The 21,458-nt window shown below is 37.1% G+C and overlaps 1 protein-coding gene and 1 long non-coding RNA gene across 10 annotated transcripts in view; one reads left to right on the forward strand and one right to left on the reverse strand.

Moving 5' to 3' along the window:
* Positions 1-75: 75 nt before the first annotated feature.
* Positions 76-21,458, reverse strand: part of Hr4 (nuclear hormone receptor 4) — a 66,699-nt gene continuing 45,316 nt past the window's right edge. For 2 of the 9 annotated variants that reach the window (XM_081993245.1, XM_081993241.1), the window contains exons 2-9: positions 15,287-15,391; positions 13,922-15,187; positions 12,087-12,624; positions 11,858-12,029; positions 8,307-8,499; positions 8,107-8,246; positions 3,575-5,260; positions 76-2,572 (exon numbers count right to left, since the gene is read on the reverse strand). In XM_081993245.1, the coding sequence (XP_081849371.1) occupies positions 5,180-5,260; positions 8,107-8,246; positions 8,307-8,499; positions 11,858-12,029; positions 12,087-12,624; positions 13,922-15,187; positions 15,287-15,386 (2,490 nt within the window). In that variant the 5' untranslated portion in view covers positions 15,387-15,391 and the 3' untranslated portion in view covers positions 76-2,572; positions 3,575-5,179. Of the gene's footprint in view, positions 2,573-3,574; positions 5,261-8,106; positions 8,247-8,306; positions 8,500-11,857; positions 12,030-12,086; positions 12,625-13,921; positions 15,211-15,240; positions 15,392-15,537; positions 15,671-19,189; positions 19,758-21,458 lie in introns of those variants that run through there. The other 7 variants (XM_081993252.1, XM_081993257.1, XM_081993238.1 and 4 more) reach the window with 7 other exon arrangements.
* Positions 1,265-20,663, forward strand: LOC145738602 (uncharacterized). The gene is made up of 2 exons (XR_014180819.1): positions 1,265-1,384; positions 20,342-20,663. It is a non-coding gene; the product is annotated as an uncharacterized LOC145738602 (long non-coding RNA).

Here is a 21,458-nt window from a genome sequence, read left to right on the forward strand (position 1 = left end):
CTCTTCGTTGCACTAATTTAATTCTTTGCATTGAATAACTGTAACAAATAACCTCTAGAGTAAAAAGCAAAAAAATTATAATAATCTGCTTTATTCACTAATAAACAAGCTTCAGTAAATCTTAATTCAATAAAAGATAACGGTAACTCAAAATGACGATGTACAATAAATACATCTCTTGGTAAAAATCGCTCTTGGGTTGCTTAACCAGTGTGGCAACCGGTGAACAAAAGTAAGTACACTACTATAATGTTTCTGGGATTCTGTCGCATATTTTGCTTTAAAACTGGATTTTTTTTTATACAAAAAGGGAAGAAAAAGGTAACGTCCTGTATATAGTTTTTTTCGTGTTTCTGGCATTTTTGTTACATACTAATTATAATAGTTCCATCATCCACTTTTCATCAAAATATACTACATATCACATCGAGTGTAAATTTGATCTGGCGTACTTAATTTAGCAAAAACGGAATCGAAAAAACGACGACGAGAGACAATAACAAAACACATATTAAAAAATAAATAAACCAAAAAAAAAACAGATGAACGAGTGAGTCCTATACACGTATATCTATGTTTATGTAGGTATGTATGTTTAAGGTAATTTGAATTAGAAACAAACTTTTTTCCCTTTCTCTCTCTTAATTATCGTAATAATTATTAAATTTAAAAAAACCTTAATAAAGGAACAAAGTTTTTGTACACGTACTTGGTTGCACTGGTAACTTTTTTACGTACAAAATTGGCATTCATACGGTTAATACGACAACAACAACAATAATAATCATATTATATGGACATTTTACCCAAGTTTGTATATAAAATAAATTAATAATAATATATTTAAAGTATTTATATTGTATACAAAAGGAAAGGAGAGTGGCAGTTACTGAGATATCTATATACACAATACGAGATAGAAAAAATTACAATAACTATTTTAAAAGAGCGGCAGTATATGAACAAAAAGTCTTTTTTTGTATTTTAGTCCGGCAGTGACGCGTTATTATACTATACAAACATAAAATATTGTAGTGTATACATGGTGACCCAATAATACATAACTCACTTTTTTACAGGAATTTAGTAAAAAGTATACAGAAAGTCAGACAAATAAAAATTAAAAGAAGGTTTATGTAGGTGCAGACAGTGAAACGCAAACTAAATTGGGATAACGTCACAATAAATAAACAGTGGCCGAGTGACTGTCAAAATGTCAATAAAACATCTCAAGCGGTTTCAGGAATTGTTTGATTAAAACTGTAAAAGCTTTGTAATCAACTCGAAAAGTTAGTTATTACAGATTAACATTTTCAGAACTTCTGTTAAATTGAATTGACAAATTGAAACTTGCCACACTCATTAGTTAGATTAGATTATACAGGTGTGGTAAATCCAAAACCGTGTAACGGACAGAGAAACGTAGATAATTGCATGCGCGGGAGAAAGACAGAAAACGAAAAAAATATCAAGTAGGCCATATTTTTAGCGCGCTGTTGCCAAACGCCGTAAGTATTCAATACCCTCGACAAACTTGCTTATGGCGTTTGGCAACAGCGCTATAAAAATATGGCCTACTTGATAATTTTTTCGTTTTCTGTCTTTCTCCCGCGCATGCAATTACCTACGTTTCTCTGACCGTTACACGGTTTTCCTATGGTCGCTTTTGGATTTACCACACCTGTATGTTAAATGTGTTCTCCATATTGTACTATGGCATGGAATCCTGGACATTGACTACAAAAGAAGCTCGAAGATTCCAGATGTGGCTGTACAGAAGGATCCTTAGAATATCATGGGTAGATAGAGTGACCAACGAAACGGGGAAGAAAAAAGAGGTGATGAAAACGATTAAGAGAATGAAACTGGAATATCTCGGACATATTGTAACATAGAAATTACACTTCCGTTACCAAATATTGCCTCGGTCTCCCCAGTACAATGTCTGTGTAAGCAAGATCGGCGAATTGAGGTTATGATTTGGGTATAAATACAGCACCAAAAGCACCTTGATGTGACAATATAATGAGAAATGACAACAAATACAAACTCTTAAAATCCATCCTCCAAGGAAAAGTGTTTGGAAAGAGAGGGCCCGGAAGAAGAAGGATACCATGGTTCAAGAACCTAAGGACATGGTATTCAAAAACAACCACAGAAATGTTTAAAGCAGCAGTCAACCAGGTCAGGATGGTCGATAATATTCGAAACGAATAGGCACTAGAAGAAGAAGATTGTTAAAAAAAAGGTTAGAATAGGTATGGTATAATAAGGGGACTTTGTGTCAAAATGTTATTGATTTTGTTTAAATACGACCCTGTAATTTACATGCAATATTTATTACAATTTATATTAACATGAATTTTTCTGTAAACAGCTATTGAAGCATCCATAGGAATCCTATATCCTGATAAGAAGAGAGAACTATTGCAAATCATTTCTCTAGACAAAGATAGAATTAAACTTAGTGACATGTGTCAGTGCGTCAAAGCGGATGTGACATCGTTTGGCTGTTAGACATAAGATTTTATTCGGATTTTATGATAAAGTGCTCACGTGACCATGCACCGCCCTCTGTACAAGAAAGCCAAGAAGGTGCATGCCAAAAATTCCAATATGGCCGAAATATGGGATTGACAGTTTGCATTTGTTTGTATTGTGGAAATTGAGTTTTTGGATGATTAAATTAATTTTTAAGGTTTAAAGTCAAGACTTGGGATTACTTGCCAAAGTAATTGTTGTTTATATGTTTATTGTTCTAGTGAAAGTGTAGTTTGTGTTCATTTTATTGTGTTATCACTATTGTTATTGTTCCTTCATTGTTCTATAATTTGTGGTTGGTTTTTTAACTTAAATTCTATTGCCTCTACAATATGCCGTCCACTGGTTGTTTGCAAAATTTCTAAAAGCAATTTGGTGAAAGGCCCAAAAGTGTCAGTCTTTTACTTTCCAAAAGACCCTGCTCGAACCCAACAGTGGTTGAAAGCTTTGAAGTGGAATGATTTTACTCCAACACAATACTCAGTGGTAAGTACAATATGCTTTCTCATTCAGTAAACTTATTGCCTCTTACATACATTGGTATGTGACTTATGTGAGTTACATTTTGAGGCCGCCTGCATTTTGAGAGCAACAAAGGTTTACTCTGAAGAAACAGGACAGCTTTTAGAAGTTCTATTGGCACATTTACATTTTAAAAGAAAGGTCTTGGTAATAATATAAAACCCATTTACCAGTTTTGCTTACCTAGATTCAAGGATTTCCAAATTTTCTTTGATTGAGCAGTTTTTACATTAGTTTGTTGTACTTTCCAAGACAAAGGGTTCTAACCAAACTTGCCTTGGCTGGACTTTATTGGATATAAAAAGCCATATCTATACATATCTGGATCAGGAATGAAGCGTTCTTTGATTTTTCACTCCCAACTTCTAATCAACTACACGAAAAAATAAAAAAAAACATATTTTCTACTGCATCTCCATAGGTTTGTGTACAAAAAAAAATCCGATAACGCCGCCATTAAAAGTTACATTCTAGGCTTTCTTGTAAAGAAGGCGGTGGACCATGGCGTCACCCTTATATGATTCTAGAACATTGATTTGCCATAGTTTCATCTTTTTTGAAATGTGCAGTGCAAGTTTAGTTATTCAAACGGAAATCAAGACAGAAAAGCAAGTAAATTGCAAATTGGGCTGGAAAATCTTAATGAATAATATACGTCAGTCTGTAGAAGGGGACGGGACTCATCATTTGACAGTTGGTCACCTGATTACTTTATTAGAAAGCCTGATTGATCAATTGTCAAATTTGATTAGAACGCATACACAGAGTGAAGTAGAAAATAACGAAATGGTGAGTCAAATTTGTCACAACTGGGTCACCTTGTATATATTATGTACAACTAAAACCATTTTACTTACAAAGTGAAAACTGGGATCTTTCGTTTTCGAAATATCTACTATACAAATCAGTCTGAAAATGTCCCCAGTACGTGCGATCCCAATTTTCAGAAAATCGGAGAAAACCGCAAAAAAAAGCATCAGAGGCCTGTCCATATAATTTCCTAATCCATTTACCCTTAGCTTACTATATCTATTTTTTTTTCTTTATATATCTTCATGTAAATATATAGACTTATGTATAAAGGTAATTATTTTCGATGCGAGAATTTCCAGTGGCATTGTAGCGTTACGTACACAACAGTGGCAGTTTTTAAGGGGGGAGGCAGTGATCGTTTTCAGTTTTGAGCTTCAATTCGTGATGTGTCTGATGATGGTACTATAAGAACAGTCGTAACGTGGTGAGTGTGTGTGAAAATACATATCGAATTAGCCACAACGCCACCTCTCGCACAAACAAGGCAACTTACTCAGACTTATGTGGCGGACATGCCGCGGATAACTTTCGTGATGGCGATCGGAAAGTTTCGGATTTCCGTCCGCCATTTTGTTTAATCCGACGATTGTTGCGCTTTTGTTTCATGTTCATCGAACCGCATTTGTACTTCTTACATTCAGATGTCTGATTAGTATAGGTCGTTTAAGGTTGAATGTTTCAGTAACCAGATGTCGCTAAAACCGACAATCTAATGTAGCGACACCTATTGAATTTATTTCAAAATAGTGATGGTAAACCTACAGCTTTAAGTGAGATCTTGTTTGTATGATTGACTATTAATACATCAGTTACATTCTGTGGTTATACATTGAGTATGTGAGTAGTGTATAGGAATGTAATTTGATTTTCCCAGTCATCATACTTTGATATAAATAAGAAAAACTATTATAAGATTTGCAGCAAAGAAACACGATCAAAAGCGCAACAACACCGGACCGTTCTACTAAAAAATGCATATTTCTACAATCGAAAAAATGGATAACGGATGCTCGTCTGTTATTGGTCGACAAACATTCGCGTTGTCCTAACCTGAAACACAGTCGAGCATCCGGCGTGACCGCATGACTTTTTAGTTTTCTTCTTTACAAATAATTATTTATAAACATCAGTCTAGTAATACGTGGGGGTTGGGACGATTAGAGTCGAACATTCGAAGATGATGTGACGCCCTCTGGCGTTCACCGACTCGAACCACACTTACAGAGGTTATGTACAGTCGTCGGCGCATATATTTTATTCGCCAGCAATTTCACTAAATCTCATTAGGCTCGGGGCGGCTCTACTACCTCTGGATGGCAGAATTAAGTAAAAAAGGAACGTAGAACATCTTACTTTCTAAGAGCAGGGCGGCCGCTGATTGAATCTGAAAATAAAAACAAGTTCATTACATGAAATAACTTGTAAATCCAGTATTTTGAACTAAAGTATTGTGTTGGTTTGTGCATAGATGGCGCCACAATTTAGAAAAGTTAATTGACTGAAGCTTGTTAAGTTCGGTTCGACAAAATGTTTCTCTAAGATTTTGGTAGAGAATGGGCCTGTCCCACATTTTTTTTTATTTCATAACTACAAAGACGGATTGAAAATATTATACCCGTATTTTTTTGTTTTCAAAAATATTAAGTCTCAATAGAAAAAAAATGATGATAAAAACTACATTAATCTCATGTTTAAAACGCCCGCCGCCGGTGACGTACTACACTATCAACCAATCAGCGACAAGAAGTGAAACAGATGGCGTGCAACAGCCAATAAAATCGCCCAGATTTACGTACGTCACATGCGCGCCAAAACAGATCTTTTAAATTTAATGGACAAATTCAAACTAATGTAGGAACATTTACGACCATAATTTTTTCTTCAAGAATATGAAAAATTAGTTTTTTGATCCTATTCTTTCGATTCCAGTCATTAAAACAAAAATTTATGATATGTGGGATAGGCCCATTAAACTAACTACAATTTTTCCCTTTTTACTTTTGCTGAATTTTGTCAGGGAAAAGGAAATACGGAAGATTGAAATTGTTGATGAGGTAAGAAACTTAATTAGAACAAAAAAAGTAGCTGAATTACTCTGAAGGCATTTCAATTATTCTGAAAGCAATAATTCAATTACTTGAAAGTAATTAAATTACATTTTTCAATTAAGTAATCCAACTATGGACAGTTCTGCTTCTGAGTAGTTATTGAGTGTAATCTAGAAGGAAGTTTTAAAAGATCCCTTATGACTTTCATAGATCATTTACGAATATTTTCGCTTCTAGAATAATTGTTTCATAGTGTTTGGATATTGATATGACCTCTTCTATACAGGGTGGTCCAGTTTTAAATGTCAATAATTCACCAATCCATAGCCAATTAAAAAATAAGTTGACATTCATTATGTCATTTTCCTGAAAAGTGCCTCTTAAGGAAAATACAGTCCTTCAAATTTCTGTTTAAAAAATCGTTTTTTTTGTCATAACTGTCAAGTTGGAGCAATATTGATCAAATTTGGAACAAGCACTTTATTACACGTTATTACGGTCAAAGACCCAAAACTAACCCAACCCAACTTAAAAATTGTTTTGGAAACGGAAAATTCACTTAAGAAGTTTAAAAAATATTATTGTAGCCAGTATTCATAGTTTCCAAACAAACTAAAAGACTTTAGTTTTGAAAATTGAATTAGAAAACATAAAAATTTCAGAAGCTTAAAAATTGTGTTTGTAACCAGTTTTCATGCAAATCGAGAGACTTTAATACTAAAAATTGACTTGTAGACATAAAAACTACTTTTTCAAGAATTTGTTACAACAAATTCATACATTTAAACCTTAAAAATTGACTTGAACCCCAAAATGTGACTGAACTAATGAAAAGTGACATCAGAAGCTTAAAATTTTCATTTGAAGTAAGTTTTCATAATTTGAAGACAAATTTCAATATTTTAGTCTTGAAAATAGTCTTAGATGCAGGACATTGACATTAGATTCATGAAAATTGTCTTGAAAACTAACTTTTCGTGCTTTTTACTTTGCTTTTCATTTTCTTCGAATTCTGAACTATTTTTAGTGCTTCAAAACTGCTTTCAGCTTGGAAAATCAACTTTCAAGACTATCTTCACCAAGTTATTGACACAGCAAACTTAAAAAACATTTTTTACATTTTTCTTAGACTTAAAATGGCATTCCAAGCTTTGTCACTATTAAATCGACTTCTAGACACCTCAGTGCTAAAAATTCGGGTATTTCTTAATAAACTAGAATCGTTTTTAGTGTTTTAAGGCTGTTTTCAGTGCCTCAAATCGAGTTTCAAGACTATCTTTACAAAGTTTTTGACTTATCAGACCTAAAAGCCAGTGTGTCCACTGACCATAGTCTTGAAAATGTTATTTCAAGCTTCTTCACTATTAAATTGACTTCTACACTCATAGGTGCAATAAATTGTAGCATCTCTAAGAAATTCAGACTGTTTTTAGTGCTTTTTAAGACTGAAAAATCGAGTTTAAGACTATTTCCAAAAGTCAAGTTTCTTCAGTAATAAAAGTACAAAATTTTGGTACCAAATGCTACAATAATAGTCTTGAGAACTAATTTTTAGAAATAAAATGTCCGAAAATTTAATTTACTTCTAGACTTGTTGTCCAGTCCAGAAAATTGAGTTGTACACCAATTAAAGTCTTGAAAATATACTTTTGGACTCTCTTTAGTCCTAGTAAAGTCAGTTCTAGCATTAAAAGTCAACTTTTATATTATTTTTAGTAGTAAAAAATGAGTTTCATGCACAATACAATCTTTGTCTTGTTTTCCGGACTTTTTTTAGTTCTAGACACTCAACCAGGATGGCAGTCTGAGAAAGCGAATCATAAGACCATTCCTAGTAGTAAAAAAGTTTTTAGACTATTCAGTACAAATTTGGACTTTCACAAGTCTTGAATGTTCAGTGTGTTCAACGATTTTTTAAATGGAAATTTGGAGGACTGTATCTTCCTTAGGAAACGTTTTTCAGAAAAATTACATAATGCAAGTCAACTTATTTTTTGATTGGCTATTGAATGGTGAATTATTGACACTTAAAACTGGACCACCCTGTATTGTATGAACAAGTAAGACAGCTTTTTCTTCTTTTCGATTCTACTTTTTAACGTAAAACTCTTTAAGGTTTGTCTAACTTGTCGGGTGGTAATTTCTGGGCAGTTTCTTACCTCTGAAGAGTATAGATACTTACTTCGGGTAACCTAACTAACAAGTCTTGAAATCTGGTCGTTTGTTGCGGATACATATGCTGAGTGTAGACGCGCAGGCACGTCATGTACCGTTCGTGGATGGTATCCAATTCGCTTCCACTGGAACCGCCCCCCGGCTTCGCTGCAACCAATCAAATCCGATTACGTCACTGATTTTTGACGAATAGAAAGCACTGATTACCTTGATTCAGCATGGTGATGACTTTAAGGCACACGTACTCCTCCATCGTCAATTTGATTTGACGGAACATTAGCGTCACATGGGTGATTTTTTCGATCATCAGACCAACGTCCTGTCTGAGTTGTTCCATCGTGATTTCCCGGCCCATCATCGATGTCAGACAGTTTTGCAACGTGCACAGATTCGTCTCCACCTGTTTAACAACCAAATATTAAGTTTTGAAAGTAAAATATAGATTAGAGTAAATCAACTATTATCACTGTTTTTAGCCTTTCTTATCCAACAGCTCTATTACTAACTCAACGTTTTGTAAAACGTTAAAGAAACTTTGTCGATATGGTAATTTCAATTTCCGCCTGGAAACGATGTTATAAATTCCAACTTGGGGGTAAATGGGACGACGTCCGCAGGGTAAATGCACCGGTTTGGGGTCAACTACGATACTCATGCAACTTTTAATACACCATTACTGATGTGTGTTCCGGGAGTTCAATGATTGCAGTGGCAGATCCAAATGAAGGACTATTTAGGGGGTAAAGGTTATATTATTCTTAAAGCACACCAAAAATACGATTTCTCATAAGGCATCTTTGTTAGTACAACAATAACATGATTAAGCTGCTATAGATGCATTTCTAGAATCATTGCTAATCATACGTCAAAATGGCTGCCTCTGACACCTGACGCCATATTGGATTTAATCACATGTGCTGGCAATAAAGAATGACGTGCCCAACTCTACTGTCTTTTACTACTTGACTGTCAGATGTCAATTCTGACAGATGACTTACACGGATGTAGTAAATGGAAGTAGTAGCAACTGTTATATCTGACACTTCAACATTGCCTACGTAGGATCTATACAGGAAACTACGGTACTTGCAGCACAAATAGTCAAAAGTGAAACTTATTACAAGGTCGTACCGCAATGAAACGATGGTACGCCCACTTTTATTTTCTTATTTGCCGCTTCTAGAGAAGAAAAGTAAATAACGGTACCATACACACACACGTCGTCATTTGTTTCGGAAAAACCCGTCTGGAATTCCTTAATCGGGGACGCCGCTGCGTTGCATAACGTTACATATTGTAGCGTGTCCATCCCCCTCCCTGCCACTGCACAACCAAATAGGAAACGGAGCGTCCTCAACGAGTGCGTTTACCCCGCACGGTTTCTAGGCCGTAGACGTTGACCTAATTCCTGGCGCACAACCGTCGTCGTCGTCTAATTTAAAATATCGACCGACTTTTTTCATTTTTTTTTTTGGTCGTTTACGCTTCGATTTGCAAATAATACCTCGATGCAGCGATGATAATAGAAAATGTGGGTCACGCTGTTTATTACCGTCCCGCGAAAGGTGAATAACAGATAATTAGAACAAAATTAGAGGCCTTGGACCTCGGATCCCATTGCTAGACATAACTAGAGATGGGCTGTCATTATCGATTTTTTTTTCATACCAATAAGCAAATCCACTCAACCACAAAAGTGTCATAAATCGATAAGAAAGCCCCTTACTAAGGGACGAGGCCAATTGCAGCCGGGATAGTACATCGATAACTAGGTCGTGCCGGAATGTGCGTCATTCAAAACTTTGATGCATTCTACGTTTATTTGCGAGCTTTAAATACCTACGCCGTCATTGGTTGCATGCTGGGACCAGTGGCGTCTCTTCGAACCAAATCAGGCGCCAATAAGATTTGAGAAAGACGTTCCTATCTAGAAAGTAGGTACTATTCGATTTGAACTCCTTGAAGCACGGTACTGACAGAAAAACTATAACCATTTGTAGTTTATAGGACATTTTAATAATCGCTATATCACCACCAAATTAGTTTTTCAAACTTTTGAAAATCGGCATAAATAGATAACTAGACTATAAAATTGCATAGAATCGACTTAAGAACCACATTATCGACCATACATAAACCTCATTTATCGAATGTTGTGAAATCCGGTCCACCCTGTATTTGTAAAAATGTCTTCCTAAAAGATACATCACCCTTATAGCTTTATACCTCTCAATTAACAATTAAACTAAACTTTCATTTAAACTAAAATTAATTTATCAAAGCTGAAAGTGAACTTACAAGCGAGCCCATTTATACTTTCAATTTACACTAAACTAAAATTAATTTTAAATTAAAGTTAAACCAACTTTATTAAAGTTCGGCTTAATTCGTTTAAATTCGTTGACTTTCGGAACTATCACTGTCATACTTGTCATCACTCATGATGTAAATTGCTCTCTTCTATTGCGATACGTAGTCTATTAGACTTGAATCGTCTATTTCCATAATTGGATTTTTTACCGAAAAAGTGGTTTAAGAACAAATTTTTTAAATTATTTTAGTAAAAATTTTCTTTATCCACAAAACACGCGTAATGACGATGACAATAGAAACGTCAACGTCAAACGTTCAGTAAGTCAAAACAGTCATTTATTTTTCTAATTATTAATTTGTAGTATAAACCTAAACAAGATTTCTTAGTTTAAATATTAATTTTAGTGGAAATTTAAATTTAATTTAATTCTTAAATGGGAGGTATAAAGCAGGCATATAATTGTCAAAATAAAGCTATATTCCACATTGTTTTGATAATTCCTTCTTTATAATCTGCTCCATCAACTTTTGCAAGGTTTTCAACTGAAGTTGTTTCATTTAAAACATACCATTTTTCTTCATAAAAGGCACTAAACTGATTCCAAATGAATATATTATGTGTCCTCTTTGTAGTTCTGGGAGTACAGTAATAGATAACAAATTTTGACAACTTTGCTCACTTTGAGAGTAATGACAGACGCAATAAGTAAGATTTGTTCCGATTCTATGACGACATCACTCTATAATGCTTTGTGAGTGATTGAGTGGACCAAATGTATGTCATTTTTCATTAGAGAAACAAGGTCGACTAAAAGAAGAACGTTTTATGACAAATCAGCAGTCTAATGTCAAATCAAAGTAAAATGGGATGACAAACGTGTTTTGAATGCGACAAAGAAGCAAACGTCTTTTACATTTACCTGATTTTTTAAAATTGATACGTTATCTCATTTTAATGTGATGATTGTCATATCAACTAGGTTTACTTCAAAGACTGACTGAGGTGTAGTTGATTGTGCATTGAAAGTTATCTAGCAACACAGCAATCAGAACTGTGACGAGAACACTCAATTACAATGTTTTTCTGTTTGTCTCGTTAGTTCAGACAAAGAAAATAGATAATTTTGTAACTGACTGACTGAGAAATAACCAACTCAGAATTAAGAAGAGATTGAGCATTGTGGTAGCGGACAAGATAGCTTTTGGTCATGTGGTTAGAAGAAATGGTCTTGAGAAACTCACTTTAGAGGAGGACAGCCTGGCAAAAGATCAAGAAGAATGTCGCCTACAAGATACTTGAGTCTTATTACTAGTCAAAAACCTCACCCAAACATTCAAGATAGCAGAGGATAGACAGGAATAGGAACGACTAAGACGAAGAAGAATTGATATAGTCAGCAAGAAGATAATTGTAACAGTAAAAGTAATCGTCAGGAAATACTGACCTCCTGATTGAAGTCGGGTTCGATGAGGGTGGTGGCCATCTGCATCTGTTGCTCGGTTGCCGCCTTCTGGATGGCTTGGTAGGCGGAAGTGGTGAGCACCAAGAGTTCGTGCCATTTATGGGTGAGCAACCTGGTGTGCACCTCCACAGGCAACTCCAGATAAAATGGCAACCTGTGCAAGCACCATCAAATGATTCACTGCAGTAATCCGTTAATGATCAACACTCACCGTTTGGTCCACTGCACCAGCTTGTAAACTATCGAATCGCCAATGTTGCACAACTTTTCGCTGAGATCCGTGTTGTGATCGAGCAGTTCATCTAAATTCCGCAAGGTGGCAATGTCCTGGAACTCGTCACAGTCGATCAGCGTCTTGATCATGCCCAAGGCATACTCGACGGAGAAGTTACGGGCGTCCCGCGAACTGGACACGGCGCTGTCCAATCGCTGACGCAGCCGGATCACTTCGCTGGGATTGGTCAGGGCCGTTTTCAGGATGGTACCATTCACTGTACGCGACGTCAAGTTAGGCGGGACACGATCGTACTGGCAATGGAACCCACCTAAATTTGAAGGTAGTCCGGCCGGCTGTTGCTGTTGCTGATGTTGCTGTTGCTGATCCATCTTAAAGTGTTGCTGCACGCTTTTCTCCTGGTTTTTCGCCGCTGACGCTTTGCCCGTCTTTTTGTGTTTCTTGTATTTGACTTTGTACAGGTTGTAGACGGCGCCACTGTTCCGTCCACCAGGCATCCGGTCCTCTCTAACAGCTATAAAGAACAAACATAATAATATTATTAATTTAGTTTTTATTTGCGTCTCAGGCACAAGCCTGTTTTTTTTTCAAAAACAATATGTAATATTCTTGACACTTCTTGGCGTTATACAGGGCAGGACTTTTACTGATACCATAATATATTATTGTAAGTTTTTAAAAATTTCCTGAATCCACTCTTAACAAGGCTTAACCCTAACTCTGCCTCAGATTACACCTTGTGGGATAACAAGGCCACAGATTTATTTTGCCAGAATTGTGTTGCTCATCAGAAAAAATGCATTTTTTTTTTGTTTCATTGTTCAAAAGGACCAAAGTTCTTTGGATTATATCCACTGGTCTAAATAAGGACAGACTTCTTTTATTAAGTCCTTTTGCTTAACAGAACAACTAAACCAGTGACATTTTGTATACTCTGTTGAAAAAATAGTAAATACAGCAAAAAAACATTAAAAAACCAGTAGAAAGCAAAACAAATTGTGGACAATGGGCCTGTCCCACAATTTTTTTTTATTTCATAACTACAAAGACGGATTGAAAATATTATACCCGTATTTTTTTGTTTTCAAAAATATTAAGTCTAAATAGAAAAAAAATGATAAAAACTACATTAATCTCATGTTTAAAACGCCCGCCGCCGGTGACGTACTACACTATCAACCAATCAGCGACAAGAAGTGAAACAGATGGCGTGCAACAGCCAATAAAATCGCCCAGAATTACGTACGTCACATGCGCGCCAAAACAGATCTTTTAAATTTAATGGACAAATTCAAACTAATGTAGGAACATTTACGACCATAATTTTTTCTTCAAGAATATGAAAAATTAGTTTTTTGATCCTATTCTTTCGATTCCAGTCATTAAAACAAAAATGTATGATATGTGGGATGTTTGTCTTCCAGTAATAGTTTTTATTTTATTAAATTGTGCGGGGATATTCCAATGCTTTGTATACAGGGGTGGTAAATCCAAAAGCGACCATAGAAAAACCATGTAACGGACAGAGAAACGTAGGTAATTGCATGCGCGGGACAAAGACAGAAAACGAAAAAAATATCAATACCCTCGACAAACTTACTTACGGCGTTTGGCAACAGCGCGCTAAAAATATGGCCTACTTGATATTTTTTTCGTTTTCTGTCTTTGTCCCGCGCATGCAATTACCTACGTTTCTCTGTCCGTTACACGGTTTTCCTATGGTCGCTTTTGGATTTACCACACCTGTATACAGTATGGACATAAATGTGAAGTGGTATTATATTGTATCTCTTTAAACTCATTGAACTCACCCTGTAAAACCATCCCCTGCTCGATGCACTTTTTGAATCGACAATACTGACACCGGTTGCGTTGCGCCTTGGTGATTTCGCAATTGCCGTCCGCCACGCACGTGTACACTCTCCGATTCTGTACTGTCCGTTTAAAAAACCCTTTGCACCCTTCGCACGTGATGATTCCGTAGTGCAATCCGGTGGCCTTGTCCTCGCAGATCATGCAAATCATCGGTTGTTCCTCTTCCTCGGGCTGTTCCGGTTGCTCCGAGGGCGAGGAGGGAGAGGCGCTCGATTCTCCGAGCCCCAAAAGTCGCAGGTGTTCAGGAGAAGTGGGGAACAAACTTGGAGGTGAGGTGAGGTTGAGCGGTTGCGTTAAAGGTAGTTGCCTCAAATCGCCAGCCCATAACCGCTCCATATTTAATGGGGAACTCTGGGTGGCGGGTTGAGGTGATAGTAGGCCCCTATTAGTTGGTAATCGACTGAGCCGGTTGTCTTGTCCAAGATTGAGCAGCATTTGGGCGGCACTTTCTTCCGGATTGCTCAAACTCCCGCTCCAATTCGAAGTGGTAGGAAACAAAGGTGGATCTGATCCAGTGGGTGAAGGCGTAGGTTGCGACCAAATCATCGTCCGCACCCCTCCTGCTTCTCCCATAATCACTGTAGGAGTTTGTCTTACCGGCCCTCTCGCTAACGGACTACCTGGAGATCTCAAATCGGGCAAGTGGGTAGGCGAAGTGGTAGTACCAAAGCTGCCTCCAATCAATTCGGGTTTCACCCCGTTGATTCGTTGGTGTTTCAGCCACAGTTGGTTCTGTTGCATCTGCTGGCTAATGATCACACCCCGCTGTCTCTGATTGGACGTAGACGGTGATTCCGCCCCTTGAGGAGTGACAATCCGAGGTGGACTGGGCGTGGTTGGGTGAAGCAACAATGGGGCGTGTTTAATCACAGGGCTAGTGTTGGCCGGGCGTCCTGGTGAACTGTGAGGACGAGGCGGCTGGGAGGGACTGAACGGGGGTGCGGGCCGTAACGCTGGTGGACTTTGGCTGCGTAGGCTTCGAATTACACTGGCGGTGGTGTGATGATGAGAACCGCCTCCGTCAAACACTCCGGAGTCTTCCAGCCGGTTCGAGACTCGATCCACGGTGGGTTCGGGTTTGACCATCGACGCTGGGGGCGTCGAATCGGGACTGGGCGGGTTCATGGCGTTCTCCGAGTGTTTCGGCGACGACGGAATCACAAGATCCGGGGATGACGTGCTGGTATCGGCGACAGATTCGCCTAGAAGCGGACAGAGTCATTGCCTAAAAGCAAATGCAATCATGGCTGCCTACCCTAAGTTGAAAGCCGCTAACCCGTTTAGAATATTGAGGCTCTTACCGTCACTACTGCATCTTGAATCGACCTTTCTCCTTTTCAGTTTCAGATCTTGGAAAAGGCTCATCTTGTCGAGCTCACACGGAGTACGCGTAAGGGTCATAATTCCTGAAACAAACGCACATTTTAAGCAACATAACTGAGAAGTGCTAAACAAACTGGCAAGTAAATTGGTACTAAAGTATAGCTGCACATCGAGCACAACCTTCTCTACTAACTTAAAATAATCTACATTAACCTAGGTTATTATTTACCACAATGTCAAACACAGGTGATGGTCACTTTTAGATTTGCGCCAACCTTCTAGGAAAGTTTTAAACATGCAACAACAACAAAACAATAAATACAAATTAATTTTCAATTCCCGGACATGTTTGATGATCTTGAACCAGTTTAGACTACCCGCTTGTACAAGTCAAGCACCGTTATATTCACCTCATGCAGATTCTTCTTCACCTAGGGAAACAAACTCAAGTGGATCTAAGGTTGGGTATTTTGACGGCCGATACGGTGAGTAAGCACACATACTGTAGGTATTATAAATAAAATAAACGACTTTTGACGACGCATTTTATTTGTAGCGCAGAAAAACAAGTCACTTATTTAGGTTACCTTGTAGTAGAGTAGTTTATTCCCGTTTGTCGGTCGTTGCTCCGAGAATAAATGGGTCAAACGTGAGTGCGGAAGTCTCAGTCCCAAGAAAATTCCTGAATTATTAATATATGGGACTTAAAAAGAAAGAAAATCCGATTTGGAAAGCGCATTGACGGTCAAAATTTGGCCCCCAAAAAAACTTTCACTTTTGCATCATCGTGCGATAATAACCAGTAGGCCCGTTCGATTTTGGCAATATCAAGGTTGACCGTTGACTTTCCAAAAACCTTAAAACTCTTTTGTTTATGCCCCCTCCTCGTTGTTGACAAGTCAACCGGATTTGGATGAGGCTGTTGGCAACATCGGCTTGTCGTTTTTACTTTCACCCGAAAGGTCGATGACACCGCTCCCCGAAACTAGGACAAAAGCAAATGGCGTAACTTTTCGCTACTGTATATTGTCTTTCTCCAATTATTCCATACCAAAACAATTGATGTTGTATAACCTGTTCCAAGTTTAGGGGTTAAATGCACCTGGAGTTATCACAACACCGTGATGCAACAGTAAAATAAACAAACAGTAATACAACAACATGTGAAGGTAAAAAACGTTTGTCTTGATTAATCTCTAGAATGTACGTGATGTCATCTAACAGGTGGTTATAAAATGTCCGTTTTCCCAACATTAGTTAAGTTGAGTTTAAGGACAGCTGTTTAGTTTTGACCGTGTTATTTTGCACCTAATCTGTCACATTCAAACCACAACTTAGCTTAAGTTGTACTTAAAATTACCACTTTAAAAGTGCCAGGGAGACAGGCATTAGCTTGCTATAATTGCTAACTTAATTTCCAAAAACCCCTAAAGTCAGGTGAACTTACCCAATGATAATCTAGAACGCATATTTCAACTTTAAATTATAGAAACCAAGCAAACGCTGAAATGATCAGCGCTTGACTGATATTAAGCGGCTAAGCAGAGTATGTCGGCTAAACTGCTTGTCACTAGAAAAGACGCAGTCAGGCACCGCCCTCTATACTAGAAAGCCTAAAATGTCACTTTTAATGGCGGCGTTAGCGGTTTTCGTTTTATACACAAACCTATGCAGATGTAATAAGAAATATGTTTTTTTAAAAATTGTTTCGTGTAGTTGATTGCATGTTGAGAGTGAAAAATCAAAGAAAGGTTCATTCCTGATCCAGATATGTATAAACAGAGCTTTTTTGTACACAATCAAGTCCAGCCTAAACAAATTGGTTAGAACATTTGTCCTGGAAAGTACAACACACAGCAAACTAAACACTGTTCAATGTAAGAAAATCTGTAAATCCTTGAAACTAGGTAAGCAAAACTGGTAAATGGTTCTTATGTTATTACCAAGAATATTCACTGAAAATTATTTTTGTTGCTCTCACAATGAAGGATGCTTTAAAATGTCACTCGCAGCAAACAAAAATAACGTACGCAAATAACCTCAAGTTTTGATTTTAAACCGTAAAAATTCATCTAATCCTCAAAAAACGCAATTTCCACAATACAAACAAGCGCAAACTGTCACCACTATTTTCGCCATATTGGAATTTTTGACAAGCACCTTCTAGGCTTTCTAGTATAGTAGGCGGTGAGTCAGGTGATTAACTATTACGCCATATTTGCCCTCTCTTATATACACCTAGCAAAATATTAATATTTCCATAGTTGTTACCGTCAGAATGTACTTTCCATTCTTCCTGGAAATATTGCAGAATGTTTATTTGTCATTTTTGTACTTTTTCTCTATGATTTTTTAAAATTTTGCCATTATATTGTTGAGGTAAAAATGTTTCCTATTGCCATTCTTGCAAATTGCCCCAAAATATTTCAAATAAATCATTATGAAGGACAATTTACCATTTACAAGGTTCAAGTTTACCTTTCCACAACCCTAGTTTAGTCTAAGGTTTTACTGCCCTTATTTAAAAATAATATTACATTTTTCTAAAAGCTCTATACACTTGAGGTTGAAATACCATTCCAGTTACATAAAGTGTGCAGTTCAATGGTTGTCTGATGTATATTGGCCGCATTCGTTTTCAAGCTCCATATAGAGCGAGCAGAGCGTTTTTGGCGTCACGATGACGTAGTTTGGCAACACCATAATTTGACCAATTGTCAAATTACGTCATTGTGACGTCAAAAACGACTCTGCTCTGTGAAAACGAATACGGTCATTGCGTATGCTAAACAATCGTACGTCACAAAAAAACCTTTTTCATAAAACTATTAAAGCTCAATAATTAACAAACAACTTTTTTTGGTTTGCCAACACCATGAATCTAATTTTAATCCCTGACAAATGACAGTTATGTTTGAACCTGTCAGTTCATAAAACAGTTTAAAAAAAAAGTATTTTATTATCTAATATGTTTTATAAGAAATGAAATCTGGCAACAGTGAGCTGTAAAGTAAAATGAACATGATTTTCGTTCATTTTTCCACTTTTTATAGCAAAAGGAGATTGTTTACAACCATTGACAAGTGACAGTTGCCGGTCAGAACAGATGTGTGAAATGACGTCATCCTGGAATCCTTAAGTCAAAAAGAGTTACTAAATTGGTTAACCTGCTAATAATCGAACCGGAAAAGTCTAATAAGTTTGTACAGGTGACGCAACCACATCGAACGAAAGTTACCAAGAAATTTGGTTCCGCTACTGCTTTTTCCTAGTAAATTTTACTTTTATCGTCCGTAATAGTAGCACGAGTCTTTCTCTTTTTATATTACATTGGCGGATCGCTTCTGGGTTACATTATCTATCTATGTATTAGGTGTTGCCGGTTATGCAACGTATAACGCGAGAGTGAAAATAAAATGCATTGGTTTTCTGGTCGGATCGCATTCCTATTGGTTACAATTCGCTACTTTCATTGGTTACGTCACCGTTTTGCAATGCAACATGCAAGCCACTTGTTTCTTCGCGACGTTAGATGCAGTGTGTTGCACAATTGTGAGTGACGTAAGTTGGTAACGGGATGTTTTTCAGTTTAGTCACTGCGATTTAGGTCTGGAACTGTCGAGTGCCCACACTATTATTTAACAGAGAAAACGACAAAAAAACGTTTGCGAAACGAGAAAAAAAACATCGCGTGGCGCTTAAATGCGAAGTTGCTCGTAAACATATCGATTTTGTTTATGGAAGTTCCTGAATAAGTAAATATTGTTGTTTATCCAGGATCTCTTTGCTTTGTGTCAGGGACCAATCACACACACACACACGCTATTTCTATGATTCATTCATACAATTTATTTACGCGCACTAATACGCAGCAAACTTACCCAAAGACGACATTTTTTTCCCATTTAACAATGTTATTGTGGATTAAAAAAATAAACACTGCATGGAACTGAGTAAAACAGAGAACACCCCGAACGTTGGCATAGTCAAATCCATCATCGCAACTTCCTAACCATAAAAAAAAACAAAACACCAAGTCCCGCGCTTCTTCTTCAAAAAAAATAAACCACCGACAGAGAGCGCGCGGTTCGCGTCCACAGCCGCCTGCGTAACGGTACAGTGTGTACTACACACGCGGCTCGACTCTCAAAGATCGGCCAATCGCGGTGCGCGCCCGCTGGTCATAACAAAAGCGCATCGGCTGGCTCAGGTGCAAAGTAGGCCACGGACTGCGTGCGACTGATGCGAAAAGACAGTAGAGAGCGAACAAAGTGGGGTCGTACCGCACCACGTCTACCACACCATCATCTTCCTGCTTTCAAGTTGGACGTGTGGGAGTCGTCGTTGTTGAGGTTATGTTTTTCCTTTCTATTTTTCAGCCAAACTTTACGTAACCGTGTTGTACCTCTCCGATCTCGCCTACCTAATCACTTTCTAAGAGTCGAGCGCTATCTATTGTTGGCTGTTGCTTTTTGTTTTTTTTTTTTGATTGGTAGGAGGCAGAATACACGTTCTCCCCAGGCAAAGTTTAAAAAAGAAATTGAAGAAAGTTGGATCAGAGCGAATGTGAAGATAATTTGACAGGTTGTCACAAGATATCAAACACTCTTCCTAATGCAGTTATGTAACCAACTGACTCACATAACAAAGCTTCGTAGGTAGGATAGAAAAGGGCTTTCCAACCTATCACAAACGAACAATTTCGATTTTGGAGGATTAACACACACACACAAAAAACAGAATACACCAACAATGATCGTTCTGCCAGATGTAATCAATGCCTTTGACGTCAGAATTAAGATTAGAGGAAATGTGCAGGGTGGGCCAAATTGGACGTATTTAAATGGGAAGTGCTCTCTTGCACTTTTCTTTAAAACTTCCAGGTGCATTATTTTTTATTTCTGAAAATACATTTCTACAGCAACTTTTCGCGTAGAATCCAGCAGTGTACATTTTTTTTCTATTGGTTTTTGAGATATGCACAAAAAAATGGTTAAAAAGACAAACATTTTGAAATATCAAGTGTTATATAGGTGTGGTAAATCCAAAAGCGACCATAGGAAAACCGTGTAACGGACAGAGAAACGTAGGTAATTGCATGTGCGGGAGAAAGACAGAAAACGAAAAAAATATCAAGTAGGCCATATTTTTAGCGCGCTGTTGCCACACGCCGTAAGTATTCAATACCCTCGACAAACTTACTTACGGCGTTTGGCAACAGCGCGCTAATAATATGGCTTACTTGATATTTTTTTCGTTTTCTGTCTTTCTCCCGCGCATGCAATTACCTACGTTTCTCTGTCCGTTACACGGTTTTCCTATGGTCGCTTTTGAATTTACCACACCTGTATGTCATTGGAATGGTAATTTTAGGATCTTTTCAAAAATGAAATAATATACAGGGTGTTTCTTTTAAAAAAACAATTTTTATGTGCGTATCTCAAAAACTGTGTCCAATAGAAAAAAACTATTTACATTACCGAATTCTACGCAAAAAGATGCTGTAGAAATGTATTTTCAGAATTTTTGAATTCGTCAAAGTCAATGTTTTAAAAAATTGAACGCCCTGTAGCATCTAACGCAAATTTATTTGGATGGATCTTTGTTTTCGTCTCTGTAGACCGTTGGCACCAAATATGAGTATTTTACCTTTAGAAACAATGACGATACAGACAATTTTCCATCATAGTAAAAAACAATATTTTGCTGAAAAAATTTAAATATTAGAACACTATTAGGTTTAGGCATATAACATTATTAACAAAAAAATAAAAAATTTCATAGAGAATCTAAAAATGTGTTAAAAAATAGGAGGTTCCATTTAAAAAAAAATAATATTTTATCTGCCATGCCTTTATGAACCACCCTGTACATTCAAAAGAAATTATAAACAACGCATCTCAATTCTCTAAAACTTTTGTATTTAACATATTTTTTACTCTATCGTTGACTCGCCCTGTACATTCATTTATGAATGAAATTTATGAATGTACAGGGTGCTGCATTTTCGATGGTTTTACGGGGTACCTCTTCTTTGAACCTCTTCTATATTTCAGTTGCTCTTAAAGTTATCAAAAAAGGAAGAACGGTTCCCGGTAGAAGTTTTCATGTAGAATCCAATGGCGTAGTCAGTTTTTTTCTATTCCGTTT

Source organism: Ips typographus, linkage group LG1 (genome assembly GCF_016097725.1).
Source record: "Ips typographus isolate SLU linkage group LG1, UJ_Ityp_2.0, whole genome shotgun sequence".
In the NCBI taxonomy this organism is placed as follows: Eukaryota; Metazoa; Arthropoda; class Insecta; order Coleoptera; family Curculionidae; genus Ips; species Ips typographus.